This window comes from Lepidochelys olivacea (assembly GCF_965140295.1).
Source record: "Lepidochelys olivacea isolate rLepOli2 genome assembly, chromosome: 14".
Lineage (NCBI taxonomy): Eukaryota > Metazoa > Chordata > Testudines > Cheloniidae > Lepidochelys > Lepidochelys olivacea.
The window spans coordinates 45,598,660-45,620,601 of NC_140424.1; the positions used below are offsets into that span (position 1 = coordinate 45,598,660).

Sequence of the window (21,942 nt, forward strand, 5' to 3'; positions counted from 1 at the left end):
GGGTCCCAAGGCCATAGACTCCGTCAGCCAGATGGTTGGGGATGTGGACAGGCTCCCACTCCTGACCCCAACCTATATGTCTGTGTGGAGTTTCCTGGGGCCAGGCCTCTCGGACCCCCAGTGTGGCTCAGGCCTTAGCGGGCGAAGGTTTCCTCACCCCGCGGGCGAGCGTCTGTATGAAACCCCCAAGCAGCCCAGAGCACAACGCACGTCACGCACTGTATTTATTGTGGGGGGGCATGACTGGTAAAGGCGAAGAAACCCACCCAAACCAACGCCCTGTGTGAGCTGCCCGCCCCTCAGACCCCGTTAGCGACAGGGGGGAAAGGCCACAGTGAGGTGCTGCCCTCTGAAGAATTCATTCTCCCCAGCTGGCCCCAGTCGGCTGTCAGAGCCCCCAGGCCAGCCCCCCAGCCCCATTCCAGGATCTGAACTCTGTCCTAGCCCAGGGGTTACTGTGTGCAGGGCCCAGGCTGCGTGGCCCCACACAGGGCAGACTGGCACTCGGACCCTAGAGCAATGGTGGCTGCAAGCAGCCTCCTGCATCTCAGCCTGGCTTAGCTCCCCTGTTCAAAGGGCCTGTCAGCCCCGGACCCAGCTTGGCTGCCCCACTCCCCACCCCTCCCCATGTTCCCTGCCCCAGCTGGAGGAGAGGTTCATGGGATGGCTGTTCCAGGCCTCATCTGAACCTGAGTTTAAAGGGACCTGGGGGAAGTTTTCCAAAGCACTAAGGGGTTTAGGAACATCAGTCCCATTGACTGTCACTGACAGTCATGCTCCTGAATCCCTTAGGCACTTTGGAAACTCTCCCCCTGAGTCTCAGTCCCTATAAAGCTCCTGACCCCTCATCTCTGCTCTGTGTCGGATGAGAGCTCAGCAGGGGAAGCCTGGCCTGTGTTAGACCAGAGCTGTCCTGCCCTGAGTGACAGGGGACCGGTGGGCTATCAGTGCTGCTGTGGCCCAGACCCGCCCCTGCCCAACACCCATTAGTCACCCCCAAACACCCCAAGCCCAACGTACACACGCGCCAGCCCCTTCCTGCCAGGCCCCTGCGCTCCCCAGCCCTGCGACACCCCCCCCAATTCCCTGGCCCGCCACGGACAGAATCCTCCAAACGGGCTGAGGAGAGTAAAAACCACACATTTATTGTGTCCCCATGAAAATCGCCAGGAGATTTACAATGTTACTATTTAAAACAGTTGTTAAAACCTTAACAAAAGAAAAAAATTACATCCCTCACACACAAAATCAACCCATTTGGGAGCAGAATCAGCGCCTGCTTAGCCTTTGTCTACACACAAATGTGCACCAGATCAGTGAGCGGACATGGCTGAAGAGGTGTGGCTTTTATTCATGTCACTTAAGTCACTTGGGAATCAGTTTAAATAAAAAAATTCCACTTCTCACAACAGACTGTGCGTGTCCACACAGGGATTTAACTAACTCAATTTAAATTCACACCTTTATGGTTACACCAGTGCAAATCGCAATGTAGACAAGGCCTTACACTGGCGTGACCAGTGCCCTGACAGCAGGATTTATCCCATTACACAGGAAGCTGCAGCAGCAAAAAGAATAATATCTTAATACCTTAATCACCGCAGAAACAGAAAACAGGGGCTAGGTTACAATCAAAGCAGACAGAACAGTGTGTGCTGGGTACAGCCCTACGCTAACATTAATTCATTCCAGCCCACCCTGGTTACTTTTTTCTATACAAACAAGATAGATTTAAGTTTTAATTTTTTGAAAACCAATCTAGTTCTGTAAAAATCAAACAATAAGCGACCCCGACCATCCCCGGCAGTCTGCAGCCACGGAGAGTTAAATTCTCTCACAGCCGGGTGTTTAGCTCGGGTACAATCAAGGCAAAGGGCTTTAAGCAGGCTGTGGAAGGTGCTGATGAGCTGTTGCATGCCCAGGAGCCTGATCTGCTCTGGTCTCTCCTCGCGCCTGGGTCCCCCCAGCAGGCCGCGCAGGGGCCGACGGGCTCCGTCACGCTGCAGAAACGAGACGGGGAGAGTCAGCACCGGGGTCCTGGTGAGCAGAGTCGGCAGCGCCAGCCACGATACCGGGCGCTCACCTGGCGCTCGGGGTAAAGCCCTGGCGGGTCGCCACACCCCGTGCCGGGGGGGGGACGACCGTAAAGCCGTTCACCGCACCCACTGAGCTACAGTGATCACTGCTCCCGGCGGCCAGCGCGGCATCCGTGATGCATCCCGGCCCCTTCCCCTGGAGCCGGACACACCCCACACCCCCTCCCCGAGTCCCTGCCGCCTGCAGAGGGGAGATGCAGACCCGCCCCCACACGCAGCACCCCCTGACTGCAGGGAGATCGGGGCAGGGCTCCCCACACCTGGCTGCTCAGAGGGGCAGGGCTGGGGGACTCTGGGCAGGGGTCTCCCCCCCCGGAACCCCCCTGGCTGGTCTCCCCCTCGCTTACCGTTGATGCCGGTGTGGGATCCCTGGTTGCTTCCTGGGAGGGGAGAAGGAGAAGGGGGGTGTTAGCGTCTCCAGCCCCGATCCCCGCCCGGCCCCTCGTGTCGGCGTTTACCCTGCTGCAGGGCGGGCGTGACGCTGCCCCAGCTGAGCGGCTGCACTTTGCCCTGGTGCGAGGGACGACGAGGGGGCAGCCAGCGGGAGGCAGGGCTGGTCACTGCTCCCCGGGGCTAAGATCCCTGCGCCGCCCCCCCACTGGGGACATGGACATACGGGGGTGGGACTCTCAGAAACACCTTAGTGACTCGGGAGTCCAAACCCCATTGAAATCAGTGGGGCCGAGGCTCCTACATCCCCCCCCTTGGTGTACAACACGTCCCATCGGCGCCAAACCCAGCTCCCAGCTGCAGCAGGAGGGGGTGGGGTTAGACCCAGGCCAGACCCCGCCAGGGCGAAATGCTGCTCCGAGGGGTCAGACGCCCCCAACCCCACGGGGAACACATACGGCCGGTCCGGCATGAGGTGTGTGCCCCTCTACCGACTTCACGGGCGGCTGCAGAGCGCGGGCTGGGAATTTCAAAGCAGCCGAGCGGAGTTGGGTGCTGACACTCCCCCGACTCCCCTAGGTTCCTTTGAACTCAGCCTAATCAGGGGAAATCGACCAGCACAGCTGTGGCTGAATAATTTAGCTCTGCCGGTCAATCTCCCCATGCAGCCAAACCCCCAGTGTCACCGAAACACCAGGGACCCCCCCACCCCACAGAGGGACCCCGAGGTCCGTTAACACGTCCTGTGCCTCCCCCCGAGGCCTCAGGCCCCAGCACGTCCCCTGGGCTAGCGTCACCCGCCCGTCACCTACCGGAGCTGGAAGAGCCTTCGTGAGCTGTGAGGGAGAAGGAAGCCGGGGTCAGTGTCTCGTGGAACGCAGGGTCCCTGTTCTCCCTGCCCCACACTCGTCATACACGTACACAGCCCCGTGACTCTGAGCCAGGTGTTGGTGTTTTACCACTGTGCCCAGATACCATGGTGATGGGCGACCTGTACAGAGCACCCAGGCCCAGCCAGGCCCAGCCAGGGCATTAGTGTCACTGCCCAGGACTGTCGCTGGCCAGTCCCGCTGTTGCAGCTCCCCAGCCTCAGAGGCCGTGGGGGGCTAGGGGAGGTCTCTGGGTACTGGCCCCAGGCTGCCATGTACCGGGTTACCCAGCGACAGGAACAGGGGCGCAAAGAGGGCTCAGCACTTACCTGCAGCCGCTTTGTAGCCGCCTTTCTTCTTCCCTGCAGAGACAAGGCAGATTGCAATGAGCACGGCTGCTCCCAGGGCAGGAACTGGCTCCCATCTGTCCCAAGGGGCCCGGCCCATTGCAGGGGCAGGACGACAGGCTCTGTACGGACCATTTTCCGGTGGCTCTGGCCCAGCCAGGGCCACACAGAGTTTTGGGGGGTGTGACGGGGTCTGCTGACCCTGAACTAGCCCAGACAGAGTTAAGCCCGTATTATTGACAGCAGAAGTCCCACCTCCCCAGCGGTGCTGGCATGCTCCCCACGCTCTCGCATTATAAAGGGAGGGAGCCCAGCTCCTTCTGGGCTGGCGGCCGCAGGGGAAGGACCTGCCTGGGAAGGGCCGGCGGAGGGCCAGCCCACAGCCCCTGACTGTGCTGGGAATCAGAGTCTCCCTGGGCCCACTTGAACCCCGGCGACTGGAGGAGCCACAGGCCCAAATCACCAGGGAGAATCCGAAGGCTCATGGGAGACCCCAGCGCAGGCTCCGGTCGGGAGTGACCCAGGGAGGGTGATGGAGTGGTACCTCCCACCCGGGAAAGCTCGGCGTGTCTCGGTAGGACCCCCCCGCTGAGTCAGTGGCAGACTGGGTCGGGGCCCCCATACTGGGGCTGCACATCCCTTGGTGGGTGCCCCCCCCCATTGAACTCTGGCCACCAGGCCACGCTGCCCTGCTTCCCCCATCACCTGTGTTTTGGACCTTAGACCCTGACCCGGCCATCTGGAAAGCTGCGGAAAGGACTCGTAGGCGGTGCTCTTCTGCCCTCTACCCCCGTTTGTGTGACGGGGGGGGGGGGGCGCACAGACTGTCACGGGGGGCCTGGGGCAGAGTCTGAGGCCCCCCACCATTGCAAGGGTGTCAACACGCAGGGGGAAACCCAGATGGTGAGGGGCAGAGAGCGACCCCGCCCCACACTCAGCCTGCCTCGGGGGCGCCTGTCCTGGGGGGCTGGGCCCGGATCCCCACTCTGGGCCCTGCGACCTGGCGCATGGGGTCACAGCACAGACTCAGGTGGGGCGCTGCAACCCCACATGCCAGCTCAGCACTCCTCAGCTCCTGCGGCTGGGGGGGCCCAGAGCAAACTGCCCCTTTGCTCCCCACCGGGCAGCCCTGGGCCCAGCAGCAGAGCGGGGCAGCCACACAGCACTGACACCGGGGGCTGTAGGGGCGGGTGCAGGGGCCCAGCCAGTCCAGAGCAGCCCAGCAATCTCCCAGCCCTGGCACCAGGGTGATGGGCACGTCACCAAGACCTGGCACAGACACCCGGCACTTACTGAGGAAGACAACGGCTCCAGCGACGGCAGTGACCAGCACGAGAATCCCGATAATGACACCCACGATCAGCATCACGCTGGACTTGGGCTCTGAAACGGCTGAAACAGGAACGGGAATGGGACAGTGAACAGGTGTGACGATGTGATCAGCAGGGAGGGGGGAGTGTTGACCTGGGAATGTGCCCTGGGGAGGGGAGACCTGAGAGCCTGTCAGCTGAGCTGGGGGGGGAAGTGGGGGGGGAATGTGGACGGAGGCTGCAGGAGGGGGCCTGCTGGGGGGGTTTAGTTTCAGTTTGGGGCTGGGGGGAGGAACGCAGGGAACCCCAGGGCTGGGGTCTAAGCTCCCTGCTCCCCCAGAAGGACGTGATTGAGGGGTCCTGGTTGTACCCACAAGCTCTGTTTTGGACTGTGTTCCTGTCATCCAATAAACCTTCTGTTTTCCTGGCTGGCTGAGAGTCTCAGTGAATCCCAGGAAGAGGGGGGCAGGGCCTGGAGTCCCCCACACTCCACGACAGCAGGGGAACCACAAACCCACATGCTCTGTTACATGGGTCAGTCATCTCACCCCACTTTGGTGCCCCATAACCCCCCAAAATTCCCTCCTCCCTCATTATGGGGGTCAATCTCCTGGCTCCCTGTGACGAAGTGGGACTGTTCTTAATGTTTCCTCTGAATAGTGTGGGGGTGCCTCAGTTTCCCCTATGAAGTTCTTAAGTCTCTAGGTGGTGGGGTAAGGGTGTATTGTCATTGCAGAGCCCTAGAGGGCAGGTGTGGGCAGGGGTCTGGACACAGAGGATGGCCGACACCCTGTTTCCTGGCCACTGATGGCCTGGGTCCTTCCCCCCTGCAAGGTGAGAGCTAAAGGGTTGGAGAACAAAGGAATCCGGTGCCCTCCTGGCCCGGGAAAGGGACAAAGCCCAGAGGAGGGGGGGCTGGAGAGAGTTACAGTTTGGGGCTGGCTGGGGATGAGGAGTGAAATGCAGACGGTGTTGTCTGGCTCACTGGCCCCAAAATGGACCCAACTGAGGGGTCCCGTTCTCTGCACCTGCAAGCTCTGTGTTAGACCATGTTCCTGTCGTCTAATAAACCTTCTGTTTTACTGGCTGGCTGAGAGTCCCGTCTGACTGCGGAGTTGGGGGGCAGGACCCTCTGGCTTCCCCAGGACCCCGCCTGGGCGGACTCGCGGTGGGAAGCGCACGGAGGGGCAGAGGAGGCTGAATGCTCCGAGGTCAGACCCAGGAAGGGGGAAGCCGGGTGAGCTGTGTCCCCTGCAGACAGTCTGCTCCCAGAAAGGAGACTTCCCCAGAGTCCTGACTGGCTTCGCAGGGAGCAGTTCCAGAGCATCGCCCAGAGACTCCGTGACACTCCCCTACTAGTGTCCTGTATCCCCCCCACCCCCAACACAGAGATCAGTCACCCCAACCCCCCACTAGAGCCCCATAACCCCACTGAAATCCCCTCCCCCACATCCCAGGGGTCAGTCACTTCACCCCCCCATTAGTATCCTGGGTTTTCCCCCCGCTCCCTTCCTCCCATCCCAGGGCCAGTCCCCCCTTACTCCAGGGCACTCTCAGATCCTCCGCCAGGCTGGGGTGCTCCACGCAGCAGGTATAATCGGTCTCTCTGCTGGGGTCGATGTCAATGGTGGCCCGGGTCTGGTAGGTCCCGTCCCCGCTGGGAACTACCCCCCATTGGATCGTCTCCTGCAGCATGGCCACCCCCTTCTTCAGCCACACGACGGCCACGTTCCGCGGGTAGAAGCCGTGGACCCGGCAGGAGAGGGTGGTGAGACCCCCATCCTGGCTCGGCCGGTCGCTCACCTGCACCCGCGGTGGCTCTGGGGGAAGGAGACACGGAGCTAGAGAGAAACTCCCCGCGCTGGATTCCCCGGGGTGGCAGCAGCTGAGGGCCTGGTGCAGCCCATCACAAGGCAGCTGAGGGTGTTGAGAGACTCTCTAGCACTAGCTAGAGGCACCAGCCCAGCCCCCTGCACAGGGAGACCCAGCAGCTGAGGCCCCCACCTCTCCCGTACCCAGCCCAGTACCCCCAGTCTGCTCCCCCTTCCAGCTGGAGCAGGCAGAGCCCTGGGCCTGGCAATGCACCACAGGGGACAGCACTGCCCTGGCCTGGTGTGACGATGTGACTCAGCAGGGAGGGGGGAGTGTTGACCTGGGAATGTGCCCTGGGGATGGGAGACCTGAGAACCTGTCACCTGAGCCAGGAGGGGGAGGGGGAGGTGACACCTCTGCCCAGGAATGTGAACAGAGGCTGCAGCAGGGAACCTGCTGGGTGGGTTTAGTTTCAGTTTGGGGCTGGGTGGAGGAACACAGGGAACCCCAGGGCTGGGGTCTAAGCTCCCTGCTCCCCCAGAAGGACTTGACTGAGGGGTCCTGGTTGTACCCACAAGCTCTATTTGTTCCTGGTGTCCAATAAACCTTCCATTTTACTGGCTGGCTGAGAGTCTCAGTGGATCCCAGGAAGAGGGGTGCAGGGCCTGGACTCCCACACACTCTGTGACACCTGGCCAGAGGGATGGAACCTGGTGCAGCCGCACTCTCACATCGGATTCTGATACATGCGGCTGGGACACAGACACCCGAGGGGCTCTGCTTGGCTTGGGGGGCTGAACAGGGCGGGACAGGACCAGGAGACAAACAGTGGCTCCTGCAGCAATGCTGGGGCCTCATCCCATGGGGCGGGGTGTGTGTGGGGGTGGGAAATCGTGCTAGTGACAACAGAGCATGTTGCACATGGGGGAACAGTATCTGAGGTGAGGGGGATCCTCCATCAGTGCTGCCCCTGGGTGGGTACGAGACTCCCCCCACCTCACCTCTCCTCTGCAGCGTCTCCTTCCCGTACTCCAGGTACTTCCGCAGCCACTCGATGCAGGTCCCCTCCAGGTAGCCCTTCCAGTACTGAGCGATGCTCCTCTCAGCATCCCATTTCCGTTTGGTGATCTGAGCCGCGTCATCTGCGGCCACCCAGGTCTCTGTGTTCTTATCCAGGCTGAGAAAGTCTCGCTGATCGTACGCATACTGGTAAAACCCCTTGGTGCTACCATCGTCCTGCTGCTCACAGCCGTACTTGAGCTGGAGTGTGTGAAATCCTGAAATACATAGCCAGGGACTCTAGGGCTGAATTGTGATTTGAGCCACAAGGAACAGCTAGAGATTTGGATAAATTGGAGAGAGTCCAGCAAAGGGCAACAAAAATGATTAGGGGACTGGAACACATGAGTTATGAGGAGAGGCTGAGGGAGCTGGGATTGTTTAGCCTGCAGAAGAGAAGAATGAGGGGGGATTTGATAGCTGCTTTCAACTACCTGAAAGGGGGTTCCAAAGAGGATGGCTCTAGACTGTTCTCAATGGTAGCAGATGACAGAACGAGGAGTAATGGTCTCAAGTTGCAGTGGGGGAGGTTTAGATTGGATATTAGGAAAAACTTTTTCACTAAGAGGGTGGTGAAACACTGGAATGCGTTACCTAGGGAGGTGGTAGAATCTCCTTCCTTAGAGGTTTTTAAGGTCAGGCTTGACAAAGCCCTGGCTGGGATGATTTAGTTGGGGATTGGTCCTGCTTTGAGCAGGGGGTTGGACTAGATGACCTTCTGGGGTCCCTTCCAACCCTGATATTCTATGATTCTATGATTTGAGAACACCCCCTCCTCTGACAGAGAGCCTACACCCCTACCAGGTCCCTCCCATGCTGCTGGGTCCTATCTTCCCCCATCCCCTCCTACTGCAAGCTGTCTGCAGACTAGTCATCCTGGATTCCCCACGGCCCTATACCCATGAGGCCTCACAGAGCCCCGTTTGGGTTTCCCAGTGCAGGGGGTGCTCTGGCTGTGGCAGGAGAAAGCCCCCCCCCCACCCCTTCCCGGCATTGCTGGTCCCCGCACACTGTGATCACTGCCTCTCTGACCACCCCAGTGCCCCACCTGTTCTGGGGACCAGTCCCTCCATCACCAGCCCAGCTGCTGCTCATTGGAGAGAGATCCCCTAATACACTCAGGCTGCAGCCAGAGGAGTTGTGAGGGGACCTCTCCATGGAGAGGGGCAACAGGGCCCCTCACACTCAACCCTGCTCTCCATGGAGCAACCATGCAGGATCATTCTCTCCCCCCCAAGTTCACAATGACCCAACCCAGCAGCACTGCTGCCCCACAAGTGCCCAGTGTAGGGTTTTAAGATGTAAGCAGAGTCAGGATGAGCTCCACCCTGACATCTGGTGGTGAGGTGTGGCACGTTGTGGAAAAGAACTTTCAGGGGCTGATCTCATTTGCATAGGCACACCCACCATGCCTAGAATGAGGCCATAGCTGCCCAAATGGTCACTTTGGCTGCTGTGGGATCCCCAGTGTCTCTGTTATTGGGGCAGGAAGAATAAATTGTTATTACCCTGATTATGGGAATCAAGGACAGTGGAACTGTACGTGGCCTTTTGTTATGATGGAGGGACTCACCATCAACTAAGTATCACTCGCTAGGCAAGGGACATGGGTTCCAAAACTCTGTGAATGGAGAGAGGCTGGGGGCAGATATTAATACTTGGTGGTCTGGGCCCCTGGTGAGGGCCTTACATGTTAATTGCACTTCCTCCTCTCTCCACTGTGGAATATCAGAGCTAATTTTGTTTCCATTAGGAGTCTAGTTACAGGCTGCTGAGCTGAATTCACTTTGGGCTAATGGTGGACCAGCCCTGAGGCTCCCTTACTATGAGCTGAAATCACAAAAGAGCTAAACTTACTAAGAGCTGAAATCACTGAGCGTTGTGTTAAGTAGTGGGGGAGCCTGAAGCTATATGGTGGAGCAGTTTGCGGGAGGGTGAGCGGAGCGGCTGGTGGAGCAGAGCAGTTTGCGGGATGGAGAGAGCAGCTCATGGGGCGGTTGGCAGAGTGGAGCCCCATGGAGAGGTGAGGCCATCAGATCTGGACCACGTAAGGTGCCCCTTAACCCCCCCTCCCCATCTCCACCCAGGTTGGGAGGTAAGATAAACTTTTGAACTCTGGGGCTGCCCTGACCAGGGACAGAGACTTTTGGGTCGTTGGACTTTTGGGACTTCGGGTGATTTTGGGTTGCTGGACTCAAGAACCAAAGGGAAAGGGCATGCCCCAATTTGCTTGGGGTGGGTTTTTTGCTCATGGGTTGTGTTAGGAATCCGGTTGGTGGTGTTTTCCCAACATAATGCCACATTGTTTCTCTCTGTTATTATTAAAAGGCTTTCCGCTACACTCAGACTCTGTGCTTGCGAGAGGGGAAGTATTGCCTCTTGGAGGCACCCAGCGGGGGTGGTATATATTTGTCCCAGGTCACTGGGTGGGGGCTCGAGCCAGTTTGCACTGTGTTATTGGAATGGATCACAGAGATACTGAACCCGGCCCTTGTTGCTGCCAACTCTGACGGGCAGAAGGGTGACATAAGGTTCCCATTATCTATTTGTTCCAGTTTCTAAAGCACAACTCCTGGTGCCGCCCAGTGCTCGGGGGCCTGTCCCATGACCCAGGGACAGTGAAGAGCAAACTCTGGTGGTCTTGTTCCTTTTCAGAGTGGCCACCATCTACCATGGGGCTGGAGCTGCAGGACGCCCTGTGTTAAGATGGCTGTTGTTTCCCTACAGCCGGGCAGAAGGCAGAGACACTGGCCTTGGCAAAGGTGGCCCCCACCTGCCAGGGTTTGCCAGGAACCCATAGAAGGTGGCCCGGGGCAGATGGCTGCCCCCAGGCTGTCAGGAGGTGTGGGGGGGACATGGGAGGCAGGAAGGAGAAGCTGAGGGCAGGGAGAATGGCTGTTGGAGCAGCAGAAAGACTGACGGGGAGCGGGGCAGGCCCCTGGCTCAGCAAACAGAAGCAGGGAGCTGTGGGTGCAGCAGGGTGTGGGAGAGGTTATGAGAACAGCCCAGCCAGGGTCCCAAACACCCTCGCACGCCCCCATCCCACACACAGAGAGAACTACAGTCCAGACGCGCTGCATGTTCACCAGTGACAGGCAATTTGGGTGAAATGCCCAGCTGGAGACACTGAAAAGGGCCCAATGCCCAGGGAGAGCCAGGCACCCACCTCTGCGTATCAGGCCCCTGTACAGTGTCCAGCCAGCCCTCCACCCTCACGAGTCACTGTGCGGGGTTCAGGCCAAGCCAGTAACAGCAGCTCAGTGCTTGCTGGGGGCAGGAGCCAACCCCAGTAACCGTCCCTGCAGCCAGCACCTGAGCTCAGCGCAGGTTGGACACAAGTAACCCCCGTCTGCACAGCGAACCCCAAAGTTAGCCAGGGCCGGACAGGCTGCCGGGTTCTACCTGGTCCCCCCAACATGGCACATCTCACAGCCCTGGCACCACGGTGCTGGGGCCATGGAAGCAAGGGGATGAACTAGCTAGGGGGTTGGACTAGAGGACCTCCTGAGGTCCCTTCCAACCCTGATATTCTAGGATTCTAGAAGAACCCACTCTCCCCCTCCCAGCACCGGGGGTTCCCCGTCTCGCTTTCCTCCCCAGGCTCTCCCCTTGTCCTTGCCCTCCTGCCTTTTGGTCTCTGCTCCCCTTAGATTCCCAACCAGGAGAGTCTCCCCTCCAGCCCCAGCACTGCCCTGACCCCCAGCTCTGGGCGCCCCCTTGATGCTGTCCTGCCCCTGCACCACTGTGCACAGGCACCAACTCCATTTCAAAAGTGGTTTCAAAACTCAAAAAATGACAGACCCAGAACCAATCTGATCTGAAAATTCTCTCACCATGTTTTGGGAGAAATCTCCTGCTGTTCTGGTGTCTGAGGCTGGCCACACTGGGAGCAGGGGGAGGCTCTGTGTGCCCTGTCAGAAATGGGCAGCTAGGAACAGAGGCAGGGAGAGGCTGGGTGACAGGCCCAAGGTCATACAGAGTCTGTGGCAGAGCTGGGATTGGATCTAGGGCTCTCATGTCCTACACCAGGACCTGAACCACCCCCAACTCCCATCCTTCCTCCAGACCCCCCCCTTTTAAATCACTGTGGGTGGGGCTGGTGCTGGTGAGAGCATCAGCTTTGGCAACAGACCCATCTCCACCCCTGTGCTGTGTGCCCCCATCTGTTCCCATGGCTGGGTGGGGAGGTGCAGGGCTGCCAGGCACCCCCCCTCATCCTCCTGCTTGCCTCCAAGCCCAGCCTGAGCTCACCCCACACCCTGGGCATGTGCAGAGGGGTTAGACTTCTGTATGATTATCAGTAGACACAAAGCCTGGAAGGTGGATTGTATGAAGTCAATGTTGGTCTCCACCCGCGCTTGAGACCAACCTCTGATCAGCCAATTGTCGAGACAGAGTCTACGTTTTCCCATTTTTCAGAAAGGCCCCTACTACTTCCATACACTTGGTGAAGACTGCCGGGGTGGCCGATAGACCAAATGGCAGGGCCGTGAATTGGTAATGGGTCTGGTTTACCACAAAATCTTAGGATACCTTCTGTGTGGAACCTCTCCCATGGCTCCCGTCCGAAGGAGGGACTGTACCTCCTGCTCCAACCGATGCTTCTGAGAAGGGTCCCTGAAGAGGGACGGGGAGGGAAGACAAAAATTGGAGGCTATACCCAGATTCCACTGTGTTTGGGACCCAGCGCTCCAAGGTCAATGTGTTCCCAGACACTGAAGAATAGTGTAACTGAATCCTTGAGTGGAGGGACTGGTAGGTCGTCCTCGAGCGGCGTCGCGTCGCGTCAAAACGAGAACTTCAAGGTGCTGAAATGACGAGGAGCCAACTGGGATGGCCCCATGGAGGAGGAGGGCGGAGGGGGCCTGCACCCAAACCCCTTGTTCTTTCTCCTCCGCTGGTCGTGTCTGGGCGGTGGAGAATAGCATCGCCCGTATTGTTGGGGCTGTCACAGAGTGTAGGGGAGTCCAGGCCCTGCACCCCTCTTCCTGGGATCCACTGAGACTCTCAGCCAGCCAGTAAAACAGAAGGTTTATTGGACAACAGGAACACAGTCCACAACAGAGCTTGTGGGTACAACCAGGACCCCTCAGTCAAGTCCTTCTGGGGGAGCAGGGAGCTTAGACCCCAGCCCTGGGGTTCCCTGTGTTCCTCCACCCAGCCCCAAACTGAAAACTAAACCCCCCCCAGCAGGTTCCCTGCTGCAGCCTCTGTCCACATTCCCGGGCAGAGGTGTTACCTCCCCCTCCCCCTCCTGGCTCAGGTGACAGGTTCTCAGGTCTCCCATCCCCAGGGCACATTCCCAGGTCAACACTCCCCCCTCCCTGCTGAGTCACATCCTCACATCTCTCCCCCCTTCGAGACTGAATGGAGCGGGGTCACGCTGACCAGTGACCTGGGGAAGTTCGGGGCCCCCTCTCCGGGACAGCGCATCCGCTATCAGGTTGTCCCTTCCCTTCACGTGGACCACGTCCATGTCGTAATCCTGCAGGAGCAGGCTCCATCTCAGGAGTTTGGCGTTGGCTCCTTTCATCTGGTGCAACCAGGTCAGGGGAGAGTGGTCGGTGTAGACGGTGAAGTGTCGCCAGAAGAGATAGGGCTCTAGTTTCTTGAGGGCCCACACCATGGCCAGGCACTCCTTCTCAAAGGCCGCGTAGTGTTGCTCCCGGGGTAGCAACTTCTTGCTCAGATACACGATGGGGTGTCTCTCCCCCTTTTCATCCTCCTGCATTAACACCGCCCCCAGTCCCGTGTCTGAGGCGTCAGTGAACACCACAAAGGGCTTGTCAAAGTCTGGGTTTGCCAGAACTGGGCCACTGACCAGAGCCTCCTTCAGTGCCCAGAAAGCCTCCTGGCACTGCTCAGTCCAGACCACCTTGTCTGGCTTCCCCTTCTTGCATAGCTCCGTGATGGGGGTGGCTATGGCGCTAAAGTGGGGCACAAATCTTCGGTAGTATCCTGCCATCCCAATAAAGGCTTGGACCTGCTTTTTGGTGTGGGGAGCGGGCCAGTCTCTGATCACCTCCACCTTGGCTGGTTCCGGCTTTAGGCGGCCGCTCCCCACCCGATGGCCCAGGTAGGATATTTCAGCCATCCCCACCTTGCACTTCTCCGCTTTTATGGTCAGCCCAGCCCCCTGGAGTCGGTCCAGCACTTGTCTAACCTGGGACACGTGGTCCTCCCAGGTCTGGCTAAAGACACAGATGTCATCAATATACGCCACGGCAAAACTCTCCATCCCCCTCAGGAGCTGGTCCACTAGGCGCTGGAAGGTGGCCGGTGCTCCCTTGAGGCCGAAAGGCAGGGTCAGGAACTCATAGAGCCCCAGAGGGGTGATAAAGGCCGATTTCAGTCGGGCATCTGCATCCAGTAGCCCTTTGTAAGGTCCATGGTGGTAAGGTACCGAGCTCCTCCCAGCTTGTCTATGAGCTCGTCCAGCCTGGGCATGGGGTAGGCATCAGATACAGTGATGGCATTGAGCTTCCGATAGTCCACACAGAACCGGACCGACCTGTCCTTTTTGGGGACCAGCACCACCGGCGAGGCCCAAGGACTGGCCGATGGCTGGATCACCCCCAAAGCCAGCATGTCCCGCACCTCTCTTTCCAGGTCCTGAGCAGTTTTCCCTGTGACTCAGAAGGGGGAGCATCTTATCGGCGGGTGCGCCGGATTCCCTGGTGCCCTGCGAGGGGGATGTCATGGGCCAGGTACAGGAGCCTGCGGCGATACTTCTGGGGGACCACCAGCTGCCTCCTGATCCCACAGGACTCTACTTCCCTTGTGGGAGCCCATTCTCGGTACAGGAACCCCTTCTCCCACAGGAACCTCTCCTGGCAGCCTCTCCTCATGGTCCGTCCCACACTGAGGTCGGCCAGGTCCCTGAGCTTCCGCAAGGAGGGATCTTTCCTCAACTCGGCCTGGAACTCAGCGGCTGGGGAAGGGATGGGGCCCGGTTCCCCCTCAGTGGCCAGGTCTGAGGCCTAAGCCTCTCTGAGCCGTGCCCCTCGGCCCTCCCTCCCCACCAGGGTAGGATCCTGCGCCTCCGGTGTGGTACCCTCCCCGAGGTCAGGGCGCAGTGCCCCTCGCCGGCTCTGGCTACGCGTCACAACCAGGGCGGTCTGGGGCTTGCTTGGCCAGTCCTCTAGGTCTCCCCCCATCAAAACTTCAGTGGGCAAATGGTGGTGTACCCCCACATCCTTGGGACCCTCCTTGGCCCCCCATTTCAGGTGTACCCTTGCCACGGGCACCTTGAATGGGGTCCCGCCCACCCCTGTCAGGGTCAGGTAGGTGTTGGGCACCACCCGATCTGGGGCCACCACCTCGGGCCGGGCCAGCGTCACCTCCGCGCCCGTATCCCAGTATCCATTGACCTTCCTCCCATCCACCTCCAGGGGAACAAGGCACTCTCTCCGGAGGGACAGCCCCGCGCCCACCCTGTAAACTGAGCACCCTGAGTCCAGAGCCTCCAGCCCTCTGGTGGAGCTGGCCTGGGGCACTCTTCCCTCCTGAGCAGGTGGTAAACTGGCAGCCCCCCTTTTCTGGGTCGTCTGCCCCTCGTCCAGCTGAGTCCCTACCCAGTTAACCCTGGGTAGGATGGGTCTGCTCAGTTTGTCCCTGAGCCCAGGGCACTGGGTCCGTACGTGGCCTCTCTGGCCACAGTGATAGCAGCTCAGGTCACGTTGGTCCCCTCGAGCGGGTCGGAGGGGCCCGACGCCAGACGTTCCCCGTGGGAGGGGGTTCTCCCTATTTCCCCGCTGGGAGGCCCCCTGGTGACTCTCTCTCTGCATCGGGGGGGGGGCCTGTTCTTTTGGGGCTCCTCCTGGCTACCCCCTGACCGACTGTTCACAAACTCGTCGGCCAGCTGCCTTGCGTGCTGGGGGTTCTCGAGCTTTTTGTCCACCAGCCACAGCCTCAGGTCGGAAGGGCACTGATCATACAGTTGCTCCAGTACGATTAGGTCCAGCAGGTCCTCTTTAGCTCGGGCCCCAGCTGTCCACTTGCGGGCATACCCCTGCATCCGGTTGGCCTGGTGTAGGTAGGTGACCTCAGGCGTTTTACGCTGACTCCGGAACCTTCTCCGGTACATCTCGGGGGTCAGCCCAAACTCACGGAGCAGGGCCTGTTTGAACAGTTCATAGTCCCCTGCCTCCGGCCCTGTCATCCGGCTGTACACCTCCACGGCTTTGGGGTCCAGTAAGGGGGTGAGGAACTGGAGCCTGTCCGCAGGGTCAACCCTGTGCAGCTCACAGGCATTCTCAAAGGCCGTCAGGAAGCTATCTATGTCCTCCCCCTCCTTCCGCTGGGCCAGGAAGCACTTATCAAAGTTCCTTGCAGTCTTGGGTCGCCCTGCACTCACCGCAGCCGGGGCCCCACTGCTCCTCAGCCTGGCCAGCTCCAGTTCATGCTGTCTTTGTTTCTCCTTCTCCTGACGCTCCCTCTCCTTCTCCTGACGCTCCCTCTCCTTCTCCTCCTGCTCATGTTGACGTTGTTTCTCCTCATGTTGACGTTGTTTTTCATGATCCTCCAGCTCCCTCATTTTCATCTCCCTCTCCCATTCCAGCCGCCTCCGCTCCAGGGATGGGGAGCTCCGCTGGGAGGATCCCCTGCTGGGTGCCGGGGTCAGGGTGCCCTCGGTATTTGCGGGGCTTTCCCCAACCCCTCCCCCAGGCATAGGTAGGAAGGGTCTCGGGATGTCCTCAGCAGCAGTCTGACCCCTCCCAGCCCGGTCAGGCCCCAGGGCCCATGCTGTGTCTGCGGGGCGGCTTCCCCCAGGGACAGGGATCGGGTCATCCAAGTGATCCCTCTCCTCCAGCTGGGCAATCAGCTGTTCCTTGGTGGACCTCCCGATGCGCAGCCCCCTCTGCCTGCACAGCTCCACCAGGTCGCTCTTAAGGCGTTTAGCGTACAGCTCCCTGCTGGCCACTCGCAGGCCGGGCAGCTTCCCACGGTTTCCAGGAAAAGCCCCTCGTGTGCCAGTCCTTCTTGAGGTCACCGACTCTTTGCCAGGGTCGAGCTGCAGACTCCTCCGCCCCTGGGACCGCTCGCTGCAATCCCCCGGGGGACCCTGTTACTGCAAAAGTCTTTCTCTCTGGTCACACATTCCCAGGGGTTAACCGCCCCCCGAAACCGTCTCTCTCTGGATCTTCAGCACGCCTGGTCCCCGTCAATTCCCCTTCGTTTTACTGCTCCCCAGTCACTTACTGCAGGAAGCGCCGTTCACGGGGGGCAGTAGATCCCACCGCTGCCACCAGTTGTCATGGAGTGTGGGGGAGTCCAGGCCCTGCACCCCTCTTCCTGGGATCCACTGAGACTCTCAGCCAGCCAGTAAAACAGAAGGTTTATTGGACAACAGGAACACAGCCCCCAACAGAGCTTGTGGGTACACCCAGGACCCCTCAATCACGTCCTTCTGGGGGAGCAGGGAGCTTAGACCCCAGCCCTGGGGTTCCCTGTGTTCCTCTCCCCAGCCCCAAACTGAAACTAAACCCACCCAGCAGGTTCCCTGCTGCAGCCTCTCTTCACATTCCTGGGCAGAGGTGTCACCTCCCCCTCCCCCTCCTGGCTCAGGTGACAGGCTCTCAGGTCTCCCCTCCCCAGGGCACATTCCCAGGTCAACACTCCCCCCTCCCTGCTGAGTCACATCGTCACACTCGGCCAGAGGGGTGAGTCACTGAAAACCTGCCTGAGAAGGTGAACTGCTGGCCGGGGTCACCGCAAATCAGGGCAAAGTTGGGGAAAAGTGCAGACACACACCTGGCCGGCAGGGGCGCTCACGAGAGGCGAGTGGGCTCCACCACACCCCCCTACTGCAAGCTGTCTGCAGCCTGGCCACCCTGGGGTCCCCTCAGCCCTGTGCCCACCAGAGCTCACACAGCCCCACATGTACCCACCACTGCGGGGGGGTGAGTGGGTTTCCCAGTGCAGGGGGGGCTCTGGCAGGGAAAAGCCCCCCCCTGCCCCCCACCACTGGCATTGCTCCAATCCCTGGTCCCCTCACACTGTAGTCACTCCCCCTCTGGCCAGCCCAGTGCCCCCATCCCCAGCCCAGCCCCTGCTCTTTGGAGGGAGACCCCAACACACTTAGGGCTGCAGCCAGAGGAGTTGTGATGGGACCCGCCCCGCCAGGAGAGAGGAAACAGGGGCCCCACCAGTAACCCTGCTCTGGCTGGAGCAACTGCACAGGGTCCCTCTGCCCCCTCCCCGTTCACACTGACCCCACCCAGCAGTGCCCCCGCCCCACAAGTGCCCGATGTTCCCATTATCTACTTGTTCCAGTTTCTAGAGCAAAGCTCCAGGTGCCGTCCAGCGCTCCGGGGGGTGACCATGGCACAGGGATGCTCAGGAGCAAACTCCGGTGGTTTTCCACTGGGTTCAGCTCAGCGCAGGTTGGACATAATTAGCCCCCTTCTGCACAGCGAACCCCAAAAGCTGGGCAGGCTGCCTGGGTCCCCTCAGCAGAGCACATCTCACAGCCCTGGCATCACGGTGCTGGGGTCATGGCAGCAGGGGGATGAACTAGCTAGAACGGCCCCCTCACTCCCCCCTCAGGCACTGGGGGTTCCCCTCCTCGCTTTCCTCCCCAGGCTCTCCCCCTTCCCCAGGTCTCTCCTCCTGACCTTGCCCTCCTGCCTTTTGGCGTTTGTTTCCCCCAGTGACTCCCACCCAGGAAAGTCTCCCCTCCAGCCCCTGCACTGCCCCCCAGCTCTGGGCGCCCCCCTCAATGTCCTTCAGCCCCTTGTGTACCCCCTACAACAGCCCCTTCCTCCAGCCTGCTTCTGAAACTGCTCCGTGCCAGTCTGTCCTCCTCTGCCCCAGTCCCCTCCATCCCCCATCCCCTGCCTTCTCTGTCCCCCCCGCCTCAGCACCAGCCCCCTCTGCACCTTCTGTGCCCCCAACCCCAGCTCCTTCTGCACCAGCCCCCTCGGTCCCACCCAGCTCCCCTCAAGACGCTGCCCTCCTGGGTCACCCCCACTCCCGGCTCTGCACTAAGATGGGAGCGGAGCCTCCTGCCCTGCAAGGGAACAGCCTGAGCTCGGCAGGGCCGGGACACGCAGGCAGCTGGGGGTGCGGGAAGCTCAGCGCAGACAGGACACGGAGAGGCCCGGGGATGTGGGCTGGGGGGGCGGGGGGAGCACAGAATTAATGAATGAGGATGCTGGGTTTGGGGAGAAGGGGGAAGTTCAGCCCTCATCTGGCATCCTGGAGTGGGGCCAGAACCACCTGACTCTGGGCTAGTACGGGGTAGGGGAGCCCTGGGGCCGCGTGTGCATTCCTGGTTACAGTGTGACCCCTGGATGCTCTCACACGCCCCGGGATGGGGGGCGTCCCCCAAACGCCTCAGCCACGAGAAGGCAAAACAAACTATTCCCGCGTTTGAAAAGTGATTCCGACTGACTGACAGTTTCTGCTCCGTTTTACCGGGGCCGCAGCTCTGTCCCCCACACCAGGCCGGCTGCAGCTCCATGGGCACGAACAAACCCGGCAGGTGGTGCCTGGTAAGGACCGGGCCAGCTGCCCCCAGAGCCTGCCTGCCGAGACAGCTCCCCACGTACAGGACACCGGCCACTGTGGGCTGAGCGTCAGGAATGAGCCTTTAGCATTACTGAGAGAAACGGTGAGTTCCTGCTGCAGAGGAACTGGGCTAGGATGGACCCGCCAGGGCTTTTTATCCAGCCGGCCAGAGAAATGCTCCAAAGGGGGGGTGGGGGGGGTCGGGTCATGGACCTCGTGACTCAGAGAAAGGAAATGGACAATCTGTCAGGACAGGTTTTCCATTTCTCTCCCAGCTACACGGACGCAGACCCGGACCCCAGGGGATTCCCACAGCAGGGAGCCGTCAGGGCTGTTCTGACAGAACTACAACTGGGGTGCTCAGCCCCTTCTCTGCTACCGGCAGACACAGCGCAGGGCCCCCTCCCACCGACAGCAGCATGGACTGGTGCCGGCGTGTCCAGCTATGACACGGTGGGAAGGTCTCACCATACGGGGCAGCACAAACCCGTAGCCCCGGGGCTGCTGCAGCTCTCAGCGAGGGGGGCGGATGCTGGGGCGGCTCTGACTTGTAGGCTGCGGGATGCACCATCTCAGCCATCCTGGCATGGCAGATTTTGATGCTGGTTTTCCTTTAGACGTCGGATGGCAGAGAACAAACTGAGCCCTGGACACGCACACAGCCCGTGTGCAGTGGGTGTGGATCTCGAGGGCTCCACGAACACCCAGCATTTGCCAGAGCTCCTCCCTCGGTGAGACGGTGCTGGACAAGAAGAGGGAAATCGCCATTCCTTGGGCCCGGGGACAAACAGGGATCATCTTTGGGGAAAAAGCCAAGTCTCCATTTGAAGAACCCCCTGATCGCTAGGGAAATAACTGCTACTAACCTTTCTGTAACTGCAGGTCTTCGAGATGTGCTGCACACGTCCATTCCCAGGTAGGGGCGTTTGCACCCGAGCACCGCTGCCGGAATATTTCCCCCTAGTGCTACCCATCAGGTGGGCTCGGGTGCCCCCGTACGCTCCTAGAGCCGGTAGAAGGGGCCCCACCGCGCCCCTCAGTTCCTTCTCATCGATCAGTAACCGTCGTTTCTTCTTCCAGCGCTTGCTCGCGTCCATTCCGATGATGTCGGTGACTCACAAGCCGCGGCACCGGAGGTGGGCCCGGAGTTCAAGGACAAGCCGGCTGCAGCTCAGCGGGGCCAGAGCGTGCGTCGTCTCTGTCCTGCTGAGTGAGGCCCAGCGCGCTGGGAACGTGCGCGCCGAGGAGCGGGTCGCAGCGCTGCAGGTTCCCCGAGCAGGGACTTGCGCTAGAAGGGCCGCTGAAGAGGCCTGAGACCCCGTGAAATGAGCAGTTACGTTCGGCAGACGGGGAATCCCCGTGAGGTCAGGACACACCTGGATGCGCGATGTAACCCAAGACGAAATCCTCTGGGCGGAGATGGGGAGCCCCTTCATTCTTCCCGCTAGAGCTAAGAAAAGCTGCAGGGATTTACGGGAAGGGGTTAGTCCCCGAACGTCAAATGCCATCGCCCTTCTGACGTCCAGTGAGCGCAGGCGTTGTCCTTCCCGGTCTGCGTTAGGGAAGAGGGCAAAGGACTGGGAGAAAAACCAGCTGGTTCAAGTGGAATTGGGGACCCCACGTTTGGGAGGAACTTTGGAGGTGGGCGTAGCTGGACTTTGTGTCTAAAGGAGATCATGTCCGGGGGCTCCGCAGCGAGGGCTCGGATCTCTGACCCTCTTCTGGCCGACGTGATGGGCGCCGGAAAGGCGACCTTGCCACAGAGGTGCAGCAGTCAGCATGGAGCTAGCGGCTCGAAGGCTGGGCCCATCAGCTTTGAGAGGACAAGGTTCAGGTCCTCAGGGGGGAGCGGTTCCTTCATCTGAGGGAAATACCCCCTCCAGGCCTCTGAGGAAACGAATTACCATTCCCCGGTGAGCAAACCTTTGGACGGCCGGCTGAGACAGCCGCCAGCTGGACTTTGACTGAAGGGAAGGCCAGGCCTTGCTGGTTCAGGGATCGGAGGTAACCCAGAATGAGCTGCAGCGAGGACTGCATGGGTGTGACGCCGCATTGGGTGGAGCAGATGGAGAATCATTTCCGCTTTGCCCCATCTCAGTCGCCCTCATGGAGGGTTTCCCACTGCCAAGCAGAACTCTACAAACTGGCTCTGAACAAGCCGGATCCTCAGGGTTTAGCCAGGAAGATTCCAGGCCTGCAGGTGCTGCGAGCGAAGGTTCGGGTGGAGCAGCTGGCCATGGTCCTGAGTGATCAGGTCCGGGTGCAGTGGGATCCAGAGCGGGGCCTCTACCGGAAGGGGTACGAGCGTGGTGCACCAGTGTCGTCTGGGCCACGCTGGGGCTATCGGGATGACCCGGGCTCGGTCCTGCTTGCTCTTCGTCAGACCCTTGTGTATCAACGGAAAGGGGGAAAGGCGCAGAACAGGTCAGTTGACCATGTCCGCAGGAAGGCGTCCGTAAGGGGCTGTGACCCCTCAGGGAGGAGAGCTGCTGGCATGGCCTGTTGGCGTGGGTGCAAACAGGTCTACAGGGGAAATCCCCGCCTGTGG

At 60.2% G+C, this 21,942-nt stretch overlaps 1 protein-coding gene across 2 annotated transcripts in view; it reads right to left on the minus strand.

Annotated features, from left to right (window-relative positions):
- Window positions 1-1,120: 1,120 nt before the first annotated feature.
- LOC311530461 (major histocompatibility complex class I-related gene protein-like) overlaps window positions 1,121-21,942 on the minus strand; it is a 41,999-nt gene continuing 21,177 nt past the window's right edge. Inside the window, exons 3-9 of one of the 2 annotated variants that reach the window (XM_084647096.1) lie at window positions 7,826-8,101; window positions 6,554-6,832; window positions 4,996-5,085; window positions 3,685-3,717; window positions 3,299-3,322; window positions 2,444-2,476; window positions 1,121-2,000 (exon numbers count right to left, since the gene is read on the minus strand). In XM_084647096.1, coding sequence (XP_084503222.1) covers window positions 1,996-2,000; window positions 2,444-2,476; window positions 3,299-3,322; window positions 3,685-3,717; window positions 4,996-5,085; window positions 6,554-6,832; window positions 7,826-8,101 — 740 coding nt within the window. In that variant the 3' untranslated portion in view covers window positions 1,121-1,995. Of the gene's footprint in view, window positions 2,001-2,443; window positions 2,477-3,298; window positions 3,323-3,684; window positions 3,718-4,995; window positions 5,095-6,553; window positions 6,833-7,825; window positions 8,102-21,942 lie in introns of both variants that reach the window. The other variant, XM_084647095.1, reaches the window with a different exon arrangement.